At 51.6% G+C, this 20,097-nt stretch overlaps 1 protein-coding gene across 4 annotated transcripts in view; it reads right to left on the minus strand.

Moving 5' to 3' along the window:
* Positions 1–19,826, minus strand: part of CXCL12 (C-X-C motif chemokine ligand 12) — an 86,153-nt gene extending 66,327 nt beyond the window's left edge. The window contains exons 1-4 of one of the 4 annotated variants that reach the window (XM_054435765.2): positions 19,571–19,826; positions 15,420–15,537; positions 13,284–13,370; positions 4,828–7,990 (exon numbers count right to left, since the gene is read on the minus strand). In XM_054435765.2, coding sequence (XP_054291740.1) covers positions 7,975–7,990; positions 13,284–13,370; positions 15,420–15,537; positions 19,571–19,631 — 282 coding nt within the window. In that variant the 5' untranslated portion in view covers positions 19,632–19,826 and the 3' untranslated portion in view covers positions 4,828–7,974. Of the gene's footprint in view, positions 1–4,827; positions 10,681–12,372; positions 12,554–13,283; positions 13,371–15,419; positions 15,538–19,570 lie in introns of those variants that run through there. The other 3 variants (XM_054435764.2, XM_054435766.2, XR_008491959.2) reach the window with 3 other exon arrangements.
* Between the last annotated feature and the right edge of the window lie 271 nt (positions 19,827–20,097).

Here is a 20,097-nt window from a genome sequence, read left to right on the forward strand (position 1 = left end):
TGAGGTCAGGAGCTCGAGACCAGGCTGGCCAACATGGTGAAACCCCATCTCTACTAAAAATACAAAAATTAGCCAGGCATGGTGGTGCATGCCTGTAATCCCAGCTACTCAGGAGGCTGAGGCAGGAGAATCGCTTGAACCCGGGAGGCAGAGGTTGCAGTGAGCCAAGATCATGCCACTGCACTCCAGCCAGGGTGACAGAACGAGACTCTGTCTCAAAAAAAAAAGAAAAGAAAAGAAAAGAAAAACAAAAACAACAAAAAAATAAGACAAGCTAGGAGCACTGAACCCTGGACGCTCTCATGGTGAGCTGTCTGGAGGAGAAAGAGGAAGCAGTGAAGGGGAATGAGAGGGTGTGAAGCAAAGAAACAGGCCAGAGTGGCCTCCTAAAGGCCAACCAGAAAATGTGCTTCGAGGAGGGCGATCAACAATGTCAGGTGATGCCAAGGGACCAAGGAAGCTTAGCATTGACAACTGGCCTTTGGATTTCCCAGCATGGGACTGACTGGCAGCCTAGTGCCCGAGCAGCTCCAGCACATGAGCCAAAGGGTCAAAATGCTAACGGAAGTGGGCTCAACGAAGGGAGAGGCAGAGAGACAGTGGGCATGGGGAACACAGACAACCCTTTTGAGGGCTTGTGTGTGATAAGAAGCAGAGATACTGCAGAAGATGCAGTGGGATATAGTTCAGAGATCGTTTTCAATGTTGCTTTGCTTTGTTTTTGATAGGAGATATTATAACATGTTGGCAGGTTAATGTAAGCAGTGAAAAAATTATGGTGTAGCAGAAAGGGTAAGTCAGAAGAGGCGTCCTTGTGCGGGTGAGGAATGCTGATCTCCAAGTCCCAGGTGTTGGGTGGCAGGGAGGTGGGTGACAGCAGCTACAGTGCGTACATATTGGAAGAGTGGGTGGACGAGAGGTGAAGCTTGTGAAAACCCCCTTCTTCTTTTTTTTTTTTTAAACTTTTAAGTTCAGGAGTACATGTGCAGATTTGTTGTACAGGTGAACTCGTGTCATGGGGGTTTGCTGTGCAGATTATTTCATCCACAGGTATTAAGCCCAGTACCCATTAGTCATTTTTTCTGATCCTCTCCCTCCTCCTACTCTCCACCTTCTGACAGGCCCCAGTGTGTGTTGTTCCCCTCTATGTGTCCATGTCTTCTCATCATCTAGCTTCCACTTATAAGTGAGAACATGTGGTGTTTGGGAAACCCCCTTCCGTAATGCTCCCTTTGATTCTGTGACAGAGGAAGCCAGATCATGAGCTGCAAGTTGACAAAGGAGAGGAGGAAGAAAGCTTAAGGAAAGAGAAGCAAGCATGGAACAAGCCCCTAGGAGTAGGAAGGGAAAACAGAAGGGCTGAGTAGGATCAGGCGGCTAAGTATGAATTTTGAGAGTGGACAGCAGGGAAGAATTTTTTCTAAGCTCCAATCAGCTTTGGAGGTGCAGGTGCAGGGTGGACTAAGTGAGACTTAGCTGGAGAAGGTTAAACAGCAATTGACAGCTGGGTCCTTCATTCTAAGCCTGAGGCTCTTTCCACTCAGCTACCATGTCCACAAGCCCCACTTGCCACCCCAGGCCCCTCCATTCACAGCAAGAATAGGAGGGTTGGGGAGTTCAGAGCCTTCATCTATGGCTTCACTCAGCTTTGTTTCTTTTTGGTTTCATGGGCCAAGAGGTGGACGCAATTCCTTATGCTCTTACATGTAGCAGGGCAATGGCCTTGAAATCTGAGAGCAGCTAAGATGGGAACCCCAGGGCTGGGCTGTGACTTGACCAGAGGCTGCTGCCCAGGGCCTGGTGCTGCCTTGCAGCCTGAAGAGTCACTTACTCATTAAGTCTGTGAAACACCCATGATGAGGCACTGGCAGGAAACCCTGAAAAGGCATTGTGGAGCTTCCTCCTAGTGGGGAATGTCTAGGAGCAGACTCCACCTGAGGACAGCTGAGGACTTAGCTATCTCCAGTTTGCTCTGCTCAGCGGATACACAGGCTGTGCAGTAGGCCCAAGCCTTCCCTGCACAAACCTGGTGGCTGGGCCAGAGCTCTCCCAGGCTGACGGATGTTCACCCGTCTCTTCACAGCTGATGCTGGGCAGGCAGGGTGGGTGCTACATGGGTCCTGTGTGCCTTATGTGGAGAGAGGCTCGGGGAATGCCTCAGGGTCTTTGATCAATCCTAATGGGTAGCAGGCACAGCTAAGGAATCTGTGTGGTCTAAATCAGGGGTCCCCAATCCCCAGGCTGCAGACCAGTAGGGGTCCATGGCCTGTTAGGAACTGGACTGCACAGCAGGACATGAGCGGTGGGTGAGGGAGCAGTCCACTTGAGCTCGCCTCCTGTCATGATGATCAGCAACAGCATTTGATTCTCCTAGGAGTGAGAACCCTATTGTGAACTGTGTGTGCGAAGGACCTAGGTTGCGTGCTGCTTATGAGAATCTAACTCATGCCTGATCCTCTGAGGTGGAAATTTCATCCCGAAACCACACCCACCCCACCCTGCACTGCCCGTGGAAAAATTGTCTTCCAAGAAACTGATCCCTGGTGTCAAAAAGGTTGGGGACCGCTGATCTAAATGGTCTTTCTTTGGAGCTTGCAAGTTGACCCTGGTGATGATTATTTGAGTGTAAATAACAGAAATCCTCATTTTAGCTCCAAGAGGATTTACTTGGAACATGCAGAACCCAAGGCAGGGAGTGTGGCCAGACCTCACCAGCGACCAATGAATGCCCTCCGAGGTTCTCCAGGCCCTCCATGGGCAGCCACAGGTTGCTTCCCTGGTCTTGCATCCCCACTTCTCTCTCTGAATCTGTTTCAAGCAGTGGGGGCTCCCTCCGCTTCTGTCTCCCGGCAGCCCACACTCCAGAGTGCCCAGTCCTCAGCTGCAGGCACAGAGAAAGGGAGCAAAGCCTGATGCTGTTGAATCACAGCCTTGTACTCCTGTGGCAGAAAATCAGATTGGCCTGCAATATGCATCCAGTGTCCACTCCATGCAATCAGCCGTGCTGAGGGGACCCCATCACCGTGGGAGTCCAGCTTTCTCAGCTGTATTTGTGCCTCCCACAAGTGATGGGAATGAGGAGGCTGAAACCCAGTGCCCTGTGCCCCCCGTGCCAGACTCCCTGTGTGAGCCACACTTCCAGCTTCTAGAGTAAGTTCCCTTTCCAATTCACAGGAGGTTACCACCTGGGGTCTCCATACCAGCCCTCATGGGCTCAGTAGACTACCCCTCCAAAGAATCCACTTTTCTCACGTCTCACCTTCACCAGCGCTTTTTAAGCAAATCCTCACTGATGCCTAAGTTAGGGGTCTTTTCTGTTTTACGCTTCCCTGATGCCTGAATGCACCACAATCTATGAAAATACCCGCTTCTCACACGGCAGCTGCCAGACTGCAGGCTTCATGGAATTAGAGCGAGTGTCTTGCTCCCCACACTCCTGCGGTGCAGGAGAGGCATCACAGCTGTTGTTGGCCGAGTAAATGAGGGAAGAATGCAAGCATGCCAGGGCTCAGGCTTTCTTTTCTGATGCCAGGTCATTTTGAAGGGTTGGCCCATTGTTGATTCCCAGTGCTAGGATAGCAGTGTGGTGTGCCGGAGATACAGGGGATGCGACCCAGTGACTTCTCCCTATCCTTTAGCTGAGGGGCAGGCTCAGCTTCCAGGTCACTTCCTGCTCCCTTGGTCTCTGAGCTTTGTTAAGGGGCTCAGCAGAGGCAGATGTGGGTCTTATTCTAGCTCTGAGGACCTCAGGAAACAGAAGGTGGAGAGAGGGAGCAAAATGGGGAACTTTCGGGGTGGAGGGGTGGGCTTTGTCCTGTCCCTCAAAAGCTAGCTTCTTCCACACACTCTCCCAGTCTAATCCTCTTGACCGTTGGCAGTAATAAGCTTCAGTGTTGCAGCTGGGAGACTGGAACTCAGAGAGATCAAGGGATGCATCTCAAATCACAGAGGGAACAGAGAGTGAATGGGATGCAAGCCCCAGTCTACTGATCTTCACATCTGCACAGGTCCCCTGACACCACGCTGCCCTTCCCGGCCTGCTCTAACCCTTCTTCCTTCCCCAGTCCATCTACAACTTAGCGCCCACGTGACGGCCATCCCATTAAGTCATGGGAAGGTTTGGCATGGGATGATGTGATCACATCTGGACCAATGGGGAAGAGGGCTTGGAGGACCGGACAATCTGACTCAGACATTCGGAACTTTCGTGCTGACTCTCCTTTCCAACAAGGTTGACTGTGGATGACAGAGAATGTGCTAGAGAGTGTTAAGGGCTGACCTCTGTGAGGACCAGAACCTGTCTGCTGGGCTCATCTCCTATGCCCCATGTCCAGGACAGTGCTGGCTAGCCATTGCTAGGTGAGAGAATCGTGTCTGGCTTCCAGCAGGGTCACTGTGCAGTGCAGGAAACACACAGAGTGCTGGTCCTCAGCAATTACCATCAGGGTGAGACCTCTGTTGCATTCTCCCAGGACTGAGAAGGGCAGAGTGGAAGCTTTCCTCCTCACAGCTGTCAGGAAATACCTGAGACCCTTGCACAAAACCATCCCTTGTGGAGTGGAGGACAGGCTGGCCTTTCAGTAGCAATTCTAGCAAAACCAAGGACACTCAGAGAAAAGGGAGCACCTTTCCCTGCTAAGGATCAGCTGTCCAGAAGAGGCAAGTATGCCTCCAGAATTCTCAGCTGTGATTAGCATGATTACAATGCCCTGTTTTCCATGAACCACTGTAGCTAGGATTACACAACCCTCAGTTTTGGGTTTGAGGGGAAAAAAAGCATGTCCAGAAAATTCCAAGTAGTAACACTAATTTCAAACTGTTGGTGGCTACATTTGAGTACAGAACTTTATTAGGAAAATTATAAGTGCATATACATTTTTTAATTGGTATGACTTCAAAGTAGAAATTGTTGTTTCTCAAAGAGTTGTTTCTTATTTATTTTTTAAAGCACACTGCGTATAGGAATTGGCCTTCTCCTGGACCATTTTCACATTATTTGGGAAATGCAATTGAAACAATACAAAATACAGTATTCATCACATTTAACACTGAATCCTTCACTGCTCAGAGACTGAGAGTCCAGCGAGGTTGCACAATAACAAATTTTCTACATGGTTTTGTCAGTGGTCTGCTTAGGGGATTTGGAAGTTTCTAGGGAGTATTTCCCAGGAATGGGGCTCCTTCAGAATGGGCCAGGGAAGCTCTGTAGAGGGATCAGAGCACTCAAATTCTCATCCAGCTGGAAAAGGGTGTAGCACCTGGGAAAGGCCATCAACTCCCAGTCAGGGATCCCACGGTGATAACACCAGTCAGAAGATCACACCATGGAAGGGTCCAATGAGATCCAATGGAAAGACTTAGAACATCTAAGGTTGGGGGAGGTGCAACCTTCTGCTATTCAGTCCCTCTGCTCCAAGCTGAACCTTTTTTCTCAGGAGGTAATCTCTAATAACAAGCAGAGTGCCCTCTGGAGCCTCCTCGCTGGTGTCTCAGTGCCTGGACAGAGGGGGACACACAACAGCACAAACACGTGGCACAGACTCAATCCCAACACACAGCCAGTCAACGAGCCTCTGGCCCCTTCCTCTGGGTCCTGATGCAGAGCTGGCAGCGAGGGCCTCCGAAGAGGTTACAGGGAGCCCAAGAGAGTGTCAGGTAGAGGCAGCACCAGGTCCCGGAGGGACAGATGAGGGATCCCTAGTCAACAGCTCGCTGATGCACTTGACTAGCAGTTCGAAAGCAAAAAGAGATTCGGATTACAAGAGACTTTTCCCTTGCAAATGGAAGATTGTATTTAAATGCATATTGCTTTAGCTGGGCAGTCTCCACCAAGGAGCTGATTGTTAGTAGAGGAATCGTTATGCAAATAATTTTCCCTGCAGTTCCTACTCTTATCTATTTTCTCCCATGGAAGAGAAATAGAAATGATTCCTTTCCTGACTGTAGTCAAGATTTAGGGTCAAGTTTGTTTCCTCAACCAAGAATTCAGTGGTCTTGGTTTATGGATTGGGGGCAGGTACATCCAAGTTCTACATGACAGATTTTAAAATATCTTGGATTACCTGGAAAATGACTGCCCCACTGAAAACTCAACTATACTGGTATAGTGAGAGGTTAATTTCAAAAGGTTTTGAAAGAGTTCTGTATCTTTATAACTAGTAAAGATCCCTCAGCCTCTATTTTTTCAATATAACATAGCTGGATTGAGGATTTTAATTTTTGTTTAAGGGACAATTTTGGTTGATGGGTTTGCCTTCTGCCATGAAGATCCAATTTGAAATACTTATGAAAATACTTAACACATGTTACTAATTACCCTATAGATTATTAAATTCAGAAACAGATTACATCACTATAATTTACTTCCTACATGTTGCATACAGTTTCCTTGCTTTGACTTCCTTGTTTTCCACTTTCTTCATTAAAAATTTTTTTTTAACCGGGGTCTTTAATCAAAGGGGAAAAGTATTCATAAGACTGAATGAAAAACAAAACAAAACCCGCAAGTGCTTGCCTTTGTCAAAAGTGAACATTTTAAGTGGCTTAATACAGCTCTATCGACTGCCCTCAGTGGAAGGGGAACACTCCAATTGTCAGGCAGGTTGACTTACTCTTCACATAGCACATTGTTCTCTTAGAGAAATGTCCTGTGGGAAGGGCCCAAAGCACAGGTGACACGCAGAGCAGAGAGGGCCCAGGGAGGAAGGCAGGAGATGATGGCATTGCCAAATGGTGAAGAAGATGAGGTTAGATGTGAATTGGGAAAGAATCTTCATGTCCAGGATTGATTATTTTGTGGGCTGGGTTTTAAAAACCAAAAACAAGTTGTGAATGCTTGTTTTCCTCAAGCAGTGCTGGGCTTGGCCCTAGTTTGAAGGTACTGACAAGTGAGGGAGCACTGATGGGGCAGCAATCCTCTGGGGTCAACCCTGGTGCACACCGAATTCCCTTGGGCTCTGCCCATAGACCCACCATGTTTTTGTGATCAGTGGGGGAACCAAGGTAGTTCACCCCAAAGGACCACAGCTCTGATCAGGACCGCACTCAAAGGGCCCAAGGGGCATCTCCTCGCTCAGCAGCTGCATAGGGGGAACAGTGCATGCATCAAGACATTGGTCACAGAGGAGGACGCTGGCTTTGAACAAAAACACAGGATTGGACAATGGACAATATTCCAAACAAGACACAGATGTGCACAGTGTTTTCAGGTAACACAAGACATTTTCATTTCCTGCTTGGTGTGCAGTTTACATGAAAGTTTGGTCCTGAGAGTCCTTTTGCAGGGCCATGGAGACAGTCGTGGACACACATGATGATGGATGAGACAGAGAATGATGAGCAGAACATGGAGGATGTGGAGGTGCTCGGGATGAGGGCTGGGTCTCACTCTGCCCTGGCCTCACACTGCTGCCTCAGCTCAGGGTAGCCCTGCTGCCCTCCCAGAAGAGGCAGACACGGCTCTCACGTGGATGGAGAAGGGGGTGAGCCTCCCATGTGGCCCTCCACCATCCCATCCCACAGAGAGAAGCCTTCACTAGGCTTTGCCAGGTTGACTGGTCCTGGCACCCCCAGGCATCCCTCCTGGTGGCTCTCCACCCTAGGGCTGACCATGGGGGCCAGGCTCCCTCAGCCCAGTCTCCCCACCTGCACAGCTCAGAGAATACAAAACCCAGGAGCCCTGAGTCGGAGGAGTGGCTCCGTGGAAAGACATTCTAATAAGGCAAGTACAATAATGGCCTTAGTCTAAGCTCCTATGTGTCACCAGTGACATTGAATAATCAAACTAAATGAAAAATAAATGTCATGTATTTTGCTACATTATCAAATCGTGAAAATATGGCAAAGTGTGCAAAACAAAGCCCTTGGCAATGCCTGGGGCCCTGCCCTGGCAGGGGAGGCTGTGGCAGGCCCTTCCCTAACACTGGTTTCAGAGCTGGGCTCCTACTGTAAGGGTTCCTCAGGCGTCTGACCCTCTCACATCTTGAACCTCCTGTTGACAAGAACAGAGGGAAACACCATTAAGGCAGGCTCCCCCCACACCCAGCCGGCTCCAGCAGGACAGTGGCCTGCGCAGAGGCCCTGGGGCCAATCCCTACTTCTGAATTGCCACCTTGGCCATGCATCTCCCTTCAGAGGCCCTGCAACAACAGACGGGAGGGGAGTGCAAGATGCAGCCAGGCTGAAGCGGAGGGACCCATGGACGGCAGAAAGCAGAGGACACACACATGGCAAGCACTGGGCGTGGCAGACGCACGAAGGCACAGAGAGGTCCATCAGAGTGGTCATACGACGGGGACAGGGCACACTGCTTACCCGGCACCGGCGTGGGGCTGAGGCTCAGGATGCTGCCGCCCTGCATCCTGGCCTCTGCTCTCTCAAGAGGCACTTTCGTGGCTTCCAGTAACCCCTCGCCCTCGGGGCCTCTCAGCCAGGGGCCATGCCACTGCAGGTGGCCCCAGGTGGGGCTGCTGGAGGTGGCACAGGGGTGGGTGCACAGGCGGCCAGGACCTCCCAGGAGGAACGCATGCTGGACAGAGCAGGGACCATAGCACACCCCTCATTTGGCTCTGACTGGTGTAAGCACTTCCTAGTTTCAACCCACCAGGAATCCCAGTCAGGCTCTTCGCTCCATGGTGACCCTGTCTTCAGCACTGGGTGTACCACCTGCTCCCAGGAGCTTCACAAGCCACTTGTAAGCCACAGTGAGCCCCCAGGGCATGTACAGTCACACCAAGACATCAAGACAGGACAGACCTTGCATGCATTCTCAAGGTGGGGCCCACTCTCAGTCCCTGCAGACCCTGCTCCCCAGGAGTGGGATAGCAAGCAGTTTGTATCCTCAGGCAGCCTCAGCTGGGCCCTCCGTCCCTAGGGGGCCAACAGCTTTTCATGCTGACCAGGACAGACTGGCCATCCCTCCCCAGGCACAGAGCCCTGCTGCGTGTGGAGTCCGAAGAATGCAGGCGAGTACGGGGGCACAGGTTGGCCCTCTCGGGGCGCTTTTGTCAAGAGTCCCATGGACTAGAGTGGCTACTGGCTTCCACGGGAAGGATGGCAGCCCCAGGCAGCCCACCCAACAGCCCTGTGCCTTAAGAGGTGGGGAGGGCAGAAGACTAGGGCACCCCTGTACCCAGGACTCAGGCCTGTGACCCCCCAGTGCTGGCAAGAGGAACGTGGGCCAGGAGAGTTGTCCAGATAAAAGGGATAGCAGCAGGAAACAAAGGTCTTTGGCTGAAGCATCCTAGGACGCCTCCCCAAGGAGGAGAAGGCATGGCTGTGATCACAGGGAGCTCATTAAAGCTCAAGGGGACACGGCGCTCCAGGACGGGGTGTGTCTGACATGAGGGGGTCTTTGTGGGTTTTCTCCTGAATTCCATGTGCTCCATCCTCCAACCACTTCCTCTTTCTGCATTTATTAAAATTATGACCCAGGATCAGGGTGCAGGGTGGGCGGGTGTTTATGTGACGTGGAGAAGGGCTAAGAAATTCAATGCATCCTTTTTCCGAGCACTACTGAAATGGGGTCCTTGCTCTTCCATCCTTCCGGTCCAGATTAGAGAAACTTGGCAAAAAATCTCACACATACATCTACAGGGGCAGAGAAGGAGGGTGCAGGAAAGTTCTAGAGCTTAAGTGGTATTTGCTTTAGGCAGATAAGGTATTTCCCATGAATAAGGACAGAGGCAGCTGTGCCCTGCAGTCGGAGCACACACCATCACGCAGGAGGCGGGAGGGGACAGGCTGGGATCCCCAGGGATTCAGGACCCTTGCAAAGTTCCATAGCACATCTGTCCTCCACGTGGGGGACCCGTTTAAAGACTCTAAAGAGAATTGCCCAAAGAGGAGCTCCCTGAGAAGTGTTTCCACATCTGCTCTCTGAGAATGCAGCATTCCCTCCGGCTCACCCCACACAGTTTGCAGAAACCCACCCAGGCTTGGGGATAAAGCCACTCCCACAACCCAGAAGAAGGGGCTGAAGAAGCCCCTTCCCAGGTGGCAGAGTGGTGGAGGGAAAGGCAATGGGTATTTGGAAAAAGCCAGGGTCCATCCCTAAGGGACAGTCAGTTTTCACCTTTCCTGAGGGCCACAGAGGGGTGGTACCCCCCCTTCCTGGCGAGGCCACCTCTGCTGGGCTAGCAGGTTGCCCTGCACACTGGCCAGGTGGCCACAGCCTGCTCTCCACAGGAATGCAGACTGCAAGTGTGTGGAGCTGGTGAGCTCCCCAGTGAGCGCAGGCCTTCTAAGAGAGGAAGTGGAGGGCGGGCTGGGGGGCTCAGCAACCTGGGCATTCCTGGAGCTTCCAGGCTATTCTGGACAGAGTCCTGAGCACACAGGCTCCGCATCACAGACCCCCGCCCCAGTCTCTGCACAACTACTTTCTTCATAACTTAGCAGACCAATAAGGGCCTTAAAAAGCACATAAATACAGAAGCCGGTGTGGCTGGCAGGGCAGCAAAGCACTGCTCCCCCACGGAAGTCTGAGCCCCTGCCCGGTCTGCATGGGGGTCTGTCCTGGAGGAGGATCGAGCAAATTTACAAAGCGCCGAGAGCAAGTGAACTGTGGTCCATCTCGAGGTGGCAGATAACTAGTTTTTCCTTTTGTGGGCAGCCTTTCTCTTCTTCTGTCGCTTCTTTTTTCCTATCTTTTCTTTTTTCCCCACTTTTTCTTCTCTGCGCCCCCTTAGATAAAATTAGTAGAACCATTAATAATGTGGAAATAAACAAAAGTTCGTCTCAGTCTGCATAAGATTTAACACTGGCCCGTGTACTGGTTAAACTGTGCCTTCAGTCTCAGGCCTGGAGGCCCCTGGTCAAAGCACTGTTTATTAGTAATTCATTAAAATAAATTGGACATTTCCTTCCATTCAAACAAATATTCAATGGGCTCCTAGAACACCTTTGTGAATGGGTTACAGTGACTGCCAATCTGCCAACCTGAACCTGGTTCCCACTGGGGACAAGGAATCCACATCTCAGGGTACACCCAGGGCCAGGCTGGCTATCGTGGTCCTTGCCACCCCGCCCTGCCCTGCTCTCATGGGACTTTTTCTTCTTCTCAATGCAGGGCTGAACTCTTAGCTTTCTCTAAGAAATGTCTGCATTTCAAATTGAATAACGTTTTGGAGGCTGCGGGCCCCAGGTTCAGACTGCCATTCAGAAGAGGAGAAAAAAGGCAGTGGTCCCACCTTCCCCTTTCTAGACGCCTGTGAACACTCCTGGGAATGAATGCGATTGTTCTGGAGAGCAAGGGAGAGAGCTGGTTAGCAGAATTTTATTAGAGCAACTGGCTCGTGACTGTCACATTAAAATGATTCAAGCTGAATGGTATTTAATGATTTATGGGGTGAGGCCACCTGTCCCTGTGAAAGCTTGATATTAACCATGGCCTGGAGTCATAGGATTTTTACATGGGAAAATGTGAAAGGTTGATATTACTAGGGTTGAGTCTCCGGGGATTACATGGGGATGTTAGGAGAACCAAGGAGGAGGAGGGAGGGAAGAGGAATTAGTGAGTCAAATATTATTCTTCAGAAAACCAGCACTGCTATTTCAATTGGGTTTAAAAAAAAAAAAAAAAAAAGATCCAAAAACTTGAGCTGCAGATCTAATCTGCTCATGAGAAAAGCCCATACACTGTCACACATGGGCTGTGAGAAGGGGTCTCAGGCATCTGACTGCAGGCATGCTTAACTATATAAACCAGAAACGTCTATGAGCTCCATCACTAACAACTAATGAATTTTATTTCAGGTAAATAAATTCCCACATACAGTAGGAGGTTTATACCATGAAACAATTAGCATTTTATTGCTAGTGCATATAATGTCACATTTGATACAATTTTAGTACAAGTGAAAAAATACACTGTGGCTAACATTGAAAAGCTGCAATCACATTTATATATCATATATATTTCTTTACAAATTGCCAGTAGTTTGAGATAATAGAGAAGTATAAACTACTGACATTCATATGGCTCCACTTCAAATATATGAATTGTTCGACTATAAATATATTTTGAAATACATTTGTTTTCTAAAGAAACATAAAAAAAATGTGCACAAAAATATATATAAAAAATGCCTTGCAAAAAGTTACAAATACCACCAGGACCATCTGTGGATCGCATTTATGCATGGAAATGTCATCTTGCCAACAGTTCTGATTGGAACCTGAAACCCTGCTGTGGCTTCAGGAGGGGGTGGTGGCAAGATGATGGTTTATTCATTGATTTTTTCACTTCTGATTTCAGAAACCTCAGTTTGTTAGTGCCTCCATGGCATACATAGGCTTTAGAGGCAATCACAAAACCCAATCACTCAAAGCGAGCTCTCAGATTTAAAATTGCATTTGATTCTGTAAAGACTTGTCTTTTGTGGGTAAGCAGGGGGACCATTACACATCCCCAGGAGAGGGCCAGCTCCATTCTGGAGGAGGCCAAAGATGGATCTCACAGAGGGCCCGAGCTGTGGGGCAGGCCCTGGGAGGAGAGGGATGCAAGGCACGAGCCCCAGTGACCACCCTCTTCCCGGCTGGTGCGGCGCTGATCAGGCTACAGAAATGAGAAGCAGAAGCAGGATTAAGCATGCTCTTGGAGTCGGGGAAAGGGTAGGAATAGCTGGGAGAGGGGTCTCTGAGCACAGTCCCAGTGACAGTGGCTTCTACATGGAGCCCACAGAGCCAATCACTGAGGTTGAAAGAGGAGGTGAAGGCGGTGGCAGCGCCCAACCCCGGTCAGTATCTGAGTGCCACAGAGGCCTTCCTCTTGAGAGGGGCGCTGCTGCGGGAGCCTCAGTGTCTGAAGAAAGGACACTTTTTCCAGCTCCCTGTTGAGCCACCACCTGACTATGCCCAGACTCCCCAGGGGAGCAGAGGAGATGCTCCAACAAGCCAAATTCAGATCTTGAAGTACTCGTTGATTTAAAAAATGAGAATGAGAATGATGATGATTGTGATGATCATGAAGGAACTAACTGCTTGGAAATGCTGTTGATAATACAATTTCTTTCTTAGAAAAACCCCAGTAATAAAAGTTCCAACGTGCACGGGTACAGGGCATGGATGAATACAAGCTGCAATATCATACCGTATGCTATAAATGCAGTGTCTAAATGCTGGCAAACCTCAGGCCCGATCCCAGATCAATGTGCCCACCCCACACACACACCTGGTCCTCATGGTTAAGGCCCCCTCCCCCATGTCTTTGCCCTTTCATCTCTCACAAGGTTTTAGTTTTCCTCGAGTGGGTCTAGCGGAAAGTCCTTTTTGGCTGTTGTGCTTACTTGTTTAAAGCTTTCTCCAGGTACTCCTGAATCCACTTTAGCTTCGGGTCAATGCACACTTGTCTGTTGTTGTTCTTCAGCCGGGCTCTGTGAAAACAGAATGGCAACAGTGTGCGGCTGCACAGGAGGAAGGCGCGGCTGCAACATGTGCATCCGCTCCCCCAACACCCATCTAGGGCCCTCGCTGGCACCCCGTGCTCCACTTGGCACGCTCAGGCTCCAGAGGTGCTCCCGGTGTGCTGGGGAAAGCTCACCGCTGGCAGTGCAGGAAGTTCCATTGCAGAGACATACAAATGTGAACAGAAGCCTTTCCGGGGCAGCGCAGGGGATTCATGTAAGGGAACATTTGAGCTGCCTTTGAAGGACAAGTAGGAGCTTGGAGAGTAAATAAAGGGGAATGGAAAATCAGGAGCAAATACGCCAGGGGGGTCAGCAAAGCACACAGAGGACACTGAGGAAGGGGAGGACAGGATGCTCTAGGCGCCTGGGGAGGGGAGAATGGAGAGCAACAGAGCAGAGGTTTATTTGGATGGGTCATCTTGATAGACATAGGGCCGACTTAAGGATGGGCGTGAGGAAGCCTGGAGGAAGGAGGCCTGCCAGAAGTCACTGCAGTCTGACCGGGAGGGTGACCAGCCAGGGAGGGGAGGGGCAGTGCAGGTGGCTTACCAGAAAATAGTTTCTAGAAAGATTTTACAAGTTCACTGAATGTTTCTTGGTCTCATTTGTTTTTTAAAAGTTCACACTCTTAAAAGCTTCCCTACACGCAAATTCCTGGGGAGGGCCTGATTTCATCTCTCTGGATCTCTTGCCAGAAAGCCCTAGGTGCCGGGTAATCTCACGCAGCCCAAGTACTTAAGGGTCTTGAGGACAGCTAAGCCCCAGCACAGTGGCTCAGGGGCACCCAGGGAGTCTTCAAGCAGCCTGTCCATTAGGTGAAGAGCGGTGCAGAGGTGGGTGTGGCTCGGAGCAACCCACATTGGGGTCCACATCTGGGCCCTGCTGTTTGTTAATTTAGTGTCTGCTCAGACCTGAGAATTGCATTTGGCATCTTCAACTTCAAGGTGCATTTCCAGGCCAGTAAACCAGCATGATCAGTGCTGTAAAGCAGGTCCATGCTAGCTAAATTCAGCATCTTTAAAATACTCTTCAAAAGAGATAAAGTATCATGTTGTAGGCAAAGTACCGAAAAAACATTCATTTTCTAGGGCCCTAAAACATACTTTAAATAACAAACACATTCAAGGCAGTAAAGGGTTAACTCAAAACTAAAAACAGTTTTCTAAAATCAAAAGTAAAAACAGTTGGTGTTGGGTGGAAAAGTCTTGGGAAAGTTGTAGCTTTGGTTCCAACTGCTGTCTCCCCACCCCATTTTTAGCACTAGAACTTCTGAGCAATCAAATCCTCTCCAGGAGACTCCCTGAGCCCTCGCTTCCCCGTGTTCAGACACAGGAACTCTTGAGCATGAGAGGGCCAAGCTATGGGCTTTCAAGCACATGGCTTTCTTCCTGCATTTCTCGCGGTCTTCTGCACCCAGCTGAGATCTTCCTGTCTTGTGGATGTGTGATTTTGGTCTTTGTTTCCCAAATGAATAAAATCAAATGTTAGTGGCTGCCATCCACACCAAATAACACCAAAACCTCGTATGTTATACTTGAGAAAATACAGGCAAGTGAGCTGAAAATGTTGAAGTTTCACCCAATGGTTAAAGAGGACTTAAACTGAATTTGGGTCTTGTGAGTTAATGTAGGGCATCAGATCCCCGAAACTGGCAGGCCATTCATCACTGTTATTAGCTAAGGGCTGGCTAATTTACTAGGCTTCAGCCAAAACCTTGGTGAAGCCCATAGTTTCTCTAGCATCCAGCTGTGCTGTGCTGAAGAACACAGGTTTGGAAAGAAGAGAGAACTACTACCAGCACAGCAGGGTGCCCAGGCCAAGAGCAGCTTTTAAAATTAATGCCTGGTGGCATACTAAAGGTCCTCGTGATAAGAATAGCTGCCACTAATTATGCCAAGTTCAAGGTTGGACACTTGGCTTGTCACTTCTACACCTTTAATAAGACTCGGGTTAGATGTTACTATCTTCATTAGATGCAACTATGTTCGTTAGATGATGTTCAATTTCAAGACTTACACAATCTGAAGGGCACAGTTTGGAGTGTTAAGAATTTTGAGATGCTTGACGTTGGCTCTGGCAACATGGCTTTCGAAGAATCGGCATGGGCATCTGTAGCTCAGGCTGACGGGCTTCCCTAGAAGAGGTAAGGAGAACAAGGCACTTTACTACCCTGCCAGATTTTGGTAATGTGTGTCTGGACTGCAGCAGTTGGTGCAGCGATTAAGGATCAAGAGACGGCATCACTGGGGTAAGTTCCAGGTTACTGGTGCATTTTGGGAAAGGCCATCTCCTCAGGCAGCACAGTGAGTTCTGGCTGAGCTCAGGCTCAGCTTCTACAGGGCAAGGAGCCCAACAGGCCTGGGGAGAGCCGGAGCCTAGATGAGGGGGGAGATTAAATTAGAAGCCACCTGCTCAGTGTCTCAAGATAAAGGTAGTAATTATAGTAGATAACGGTTTCAGTCCAAGGTACTGAGATTCCCAGTTACTCTTTGTAAAATAAATTCCTCAAGGGACAACTGAGAAAGAGCTCTCTACTCAGGGAAAAGAAAGGGGGACAAGAGGCTCCAGTCTCCCTGGCCTCTCTCCTCTGGCACAGGCCTGTAGCCAGGAAGCACAGTAGCACTCAGGAATGCTGCCCTCCCCCACCCCAGAGCCCCCTCCTCACATTCACCTAAAGCTCTGGAAGGCACAAAAGAATCCTGGCTGGCTTCCTACCTTGAGTCCCCTGAGAGCAGGCCAAGGACCCACCTTCTGCCCAGCACTTAAACATTAGTGGAGCTGGAGTTAAATGTGGTTTTCATTGCCTAGGCAGGGATGTTGTAGCCTCAGGAATTGTATTAAGATCTTTGCAAAATCACCAATTTACAAAATGCCATAATTGACACTCATTAGTGTAAATTAGCAAGGGGCTCCTGCAGAACCCACTGCTCACTCTTTAAATATAGAATTGCAAGCCCTGGAGGGCTGGGATTTGTGTGTGCTTTTTTTTTTTTTTCCTTGCAGATTTTATCCAAACCCCACTTAATACCCCGAATTATTTGAACTTGTGGATCCTTTCATCAGAGATTAAATGTATGTCTAAGAATATTTAGTCCAGAGATTTTTTTTCTTTTTTCTTTTTTTTAAGTTTGCCTGTTTACAAAGTTCTGAGAGGCCTCTGTGGTTCTGAAGTTCTGCACCTTTGGGAAAGAATGCTGCGGAAGTACGAGGAAATCTTGAGTAAGGGGCTCATTTTATTTTATTTTTTCTACAGGCTGCAGTCAATTGAGGGATGATGTGAACTAGGAATTGCACTGTGTATTCAGCCACTAAGTTGCAGGAAAAGCGGACCACTTGTCCCCCCACTTCCTTGTCCCCAGGACCAAATGCAACTCCCTGAAAACCAGGAAAAAGCCGAGCATCAGGGTGCTGATGACTCATGGCACTAGAGAGACCTAAAGCAGCCTTCACATTTATACCTGATCTAACTCCAGAAAGGCACCTCTGGGGCCGGCTTCCAGCAGCTGCACTGGGACCCTGCAGGGGAAGTCAGCACTGCACTGTAACCAGATCACCTGGGAAAGCCACCCCCAGGGCCGGGGCCTGCAGCCTGGGTAACTGAGGAGCTAAACGCTCCTGAGTGTTGTGCCTCCAGGTTTCCCTGGATTTCTTTTGGGCCCTTCCAAGCTGAGGCAGGGGGTGGGTTGGGGGTGAAGCAGGAGAATAGGAGCCTGGTAGTGAGGCACAAGCCCCCTCCCAGCAACAGTGAGCTTGAAGATATGCAGCCAAGGGCAAGTGCTGCAGCCGCCCCCGCTGGGATGGGTGGGGCTGTGACTCTCCAGCGCCCAGAGAAGAGAAGCTCCTCTGGCCCCCCTAACCAAGCAGTGGTGATCAGGCCAGCAATCAGAGCCTATTCAGAGCTCAACACACAGGCTCTCTCTCCTCTCCCCCTCCACCCCCTGGGATTATCCATTTCCCTCAAAAGCAATTCTTGCTTCTACTCCCAGGACCTAAGGCCCGCCTGTGAAGCAGCGAATTTCAACAGGTCTTTTTAAAGTGACAGAGCCCCCAGGTGTGCTTACCAAAAGAACAGGGTTTCGTGTGTACCTCATGTGCTCCTTCCTCCAGCTTTTTGTCAGTAAGACTAACTTTCCCAACCGTTCTGGATGTAAATCCGTGTACCGGCAAGAGTCCTGACTGGCTCTGATAGTACTCCGGATTTGGGACCGGGTGAGCTTGGCTCCAGGAGTTTTCAGAAAGCCTTCCAGTCTAATGCAGAGACAGGAGCCTAGCTGGCCCTCCAAGCAGGCTTGGGAAGGGGGCCCATCCTGAGTTTAAGCCCGGGAAACCCAGGGGCCCAGCTGCCTGACGGAAGTCAGCCAATGGGGGAGGGGCAGGACCCCTGGCCAAGCTCTCTGTAGTGCAGCTTGAGGACTAAGTGTGGGGATAGAGGGCACATAGGCACTGCGAGGTGAGGAGAAAACAAAACAAAACAAAACATTCTGGCGATGTGTGTAAGAAGCAGATCTGCCTGGAGCCCAGGCTCCTGCCCTGGTTACTTGGCTGCCAATGGGGCAACTCTGAGGACCATGTCACCCTTCCCAGGCCAGGAGGAGTCTGGGATGGACCCCACGTCTCTGTGCTTCCCCCAGGTCAGCTGCACCCATAACTCAAAGACCGAGGTCCCTCATTCCAATCCTCTCTCCAGCCCTCCGGGGAGGGGGCAGCACCATTTCCCAGAGCGGCGCACTGTGACACCTCCACCCTCATCCCACCAATCAGTCAATAACCGCCCAAACCAGAGCCCTTATAGGAACAGAAGAATATCCAGCAATAAAAACTAGAAACATGCCCCATGACTTGGGGGGGTCAGTGTGCAGACACTGCCTCAGGGACTTTTCATCAACGACGAACATTCCCAATTGCCTTCAGTCTGTGTCCTTAACACTTAGGCAGTCCGCCACGACCCCAGGCTGCCCAGCCTCTCCTGCCCGACTCAGCTGCGCTGGTCCTGCTCACACCAGCGGACAGTCCAAGCCAGCGAGGACGCCGAGGCCACGTCTGCACGAACCCAGCCAAGGGCTCGAGGCGCGCTGGGCCCGCACAGCCCACGGCTGCAAAGCACTCAGGGTGTCCTTCAACTCTTTGCAGGAAACTTCACAGCCAAGGAAGCTCAGCGGCCTGAGCCACAGGGTTTTGTTTTGTGTGTTCAGAGGCAACAGTTTATTTTGGTTTGCAGCGGTGTCCTGTGACAGCGCAGCGAGTTTCTTTTCAGCGAAAGAAAAGAAAAAAGCCCTCTCCCAGTGAAACGGGACACCACGGTTCCCAGTGGCCCAGGGCCTCGGAGATTGAACTTTGTTGCAGCTCTCTTTCCGGGGCAAAGCGCTTGGCCGGCTGGTGACAAAAGAGCCTGTCTGCAGGTGTGTTCGGGGAGCTGGGGAGGGGGCGTGTGAGGCTCGGAGGGTCCCTGGGCCTCTCTCAGGTGAACCCGAGAAGAGGCAGGGAGGCAGCGGCTGGACGCGCGCCCAGGTCCGCGTCGCTGCGGACCGCGGAGCTGTGCAGAAGCGCGGCCTGGCGGGTGGCACAAGCCCGACAGCTGCGCCGCGCAGCCGGCCCGCGCCTGGCCAAGAGCCCCATGAGGGTGTGGGGAGAGGATCGGCTTCGCAGGGAGCGAAGGCTGCGCGGCTGCATCGGACCTCACAGCCTCAAGTCGCGGCATGAGGCGAACTTTGCAAAGCGCGCTCTCGCCATGCACCGCCCGACTTCCAGCACTGTGCGCAGCAGGACCTCGGAGCCCATTCGCCTGTGGAAACCGAGCCCGGCGCGGGAAGGCACTGGGTGGGGGGTGGGAGGGCAGGGGTCTGGGGTCCGCGGCTCCCCACCCTCGCGCCTTCCCGCGCCAGCCCCGAACGCTCCCTCGGGGCGTTCCTGCCCAGTTGTCCCGCCTGACCTCGCTCTGCAGCCAGCTTGAGGACGGGCGGTCGCTCTCTGCAGGTCACAAAGCCTCGGCGCAAAAGTAGGGCTTTGGACGCGACACCGCACCGGAGCGCCCAGCGAAGCGAGCTGCCTCCACCCCCACTGTGTCGGGCGGCGCAAACTGCGGACGCAGGCAGAGGAGCCGCGGCTCTGCGCCGGGCGGGAGCCGAAGCCCAGAGCCTCGCCAGGGCCTCCCCGCCGAGCGCACTCACCGTCGCTGAGGCAGAGCGCGGTCAGCACGAGAGCCAGCACGACCACGACCTTGGCGTTCATGGCGCGGGCGGGCAGGCGGATGAGCGCGGGTCGCGGGCCGGACGCGGAGCGGGCAATGCGGCTGACGGAGAGTGAAAGTGCGGCGGTGGGAGGCGCGCGCCGGGCGCTTTAGAGGGGAGAGCTGGGCGGGGCGCGCGGTGAGGGGCGGGCCCGGAGCCGAGTGCTGGCCGTGGCCGGGGTCTCTGACGCGCGACTCCCTCGGCGGCACCCCCCACCCATCCCCCCCCGCCCCTCCTCCGCTCACGCTGTGTTCCGGAGGCGCAGTGCGCTCCGGCCTTTGACCTTCTCAGGCTCCGCTGGGCCCCGCACCGCGGACCCGGTCTGCAGTGAGGTCCGCAGCCCGGGCGACGCCGGCTGGAGGGCCGCTTATTGTCCCTGTGACAGGACCCCACTGGAGAGACTGAGGACCTTAGGCGTACAGTGGGGCGCGCGTGGAAAGCTGCGGGACGGGGCCTTTCGATGGCGG

Source organism: Pongo pygmaeus, chromosome 8 (genome assembly GCF_028885625.2).
Source record: "Pongo pygmaeus isolate AG05252 chromosome 8, NHGRI_mPonPyg2-v2.0_pri, whole genome shotgun sequence".
In the NCBI taxonomy this organism is placed as follows: Eukaryota; Metazoa; Chordata; class Mammalia; order Primates; family Hominidae; genus Pongo; species Pongo pygmaeus.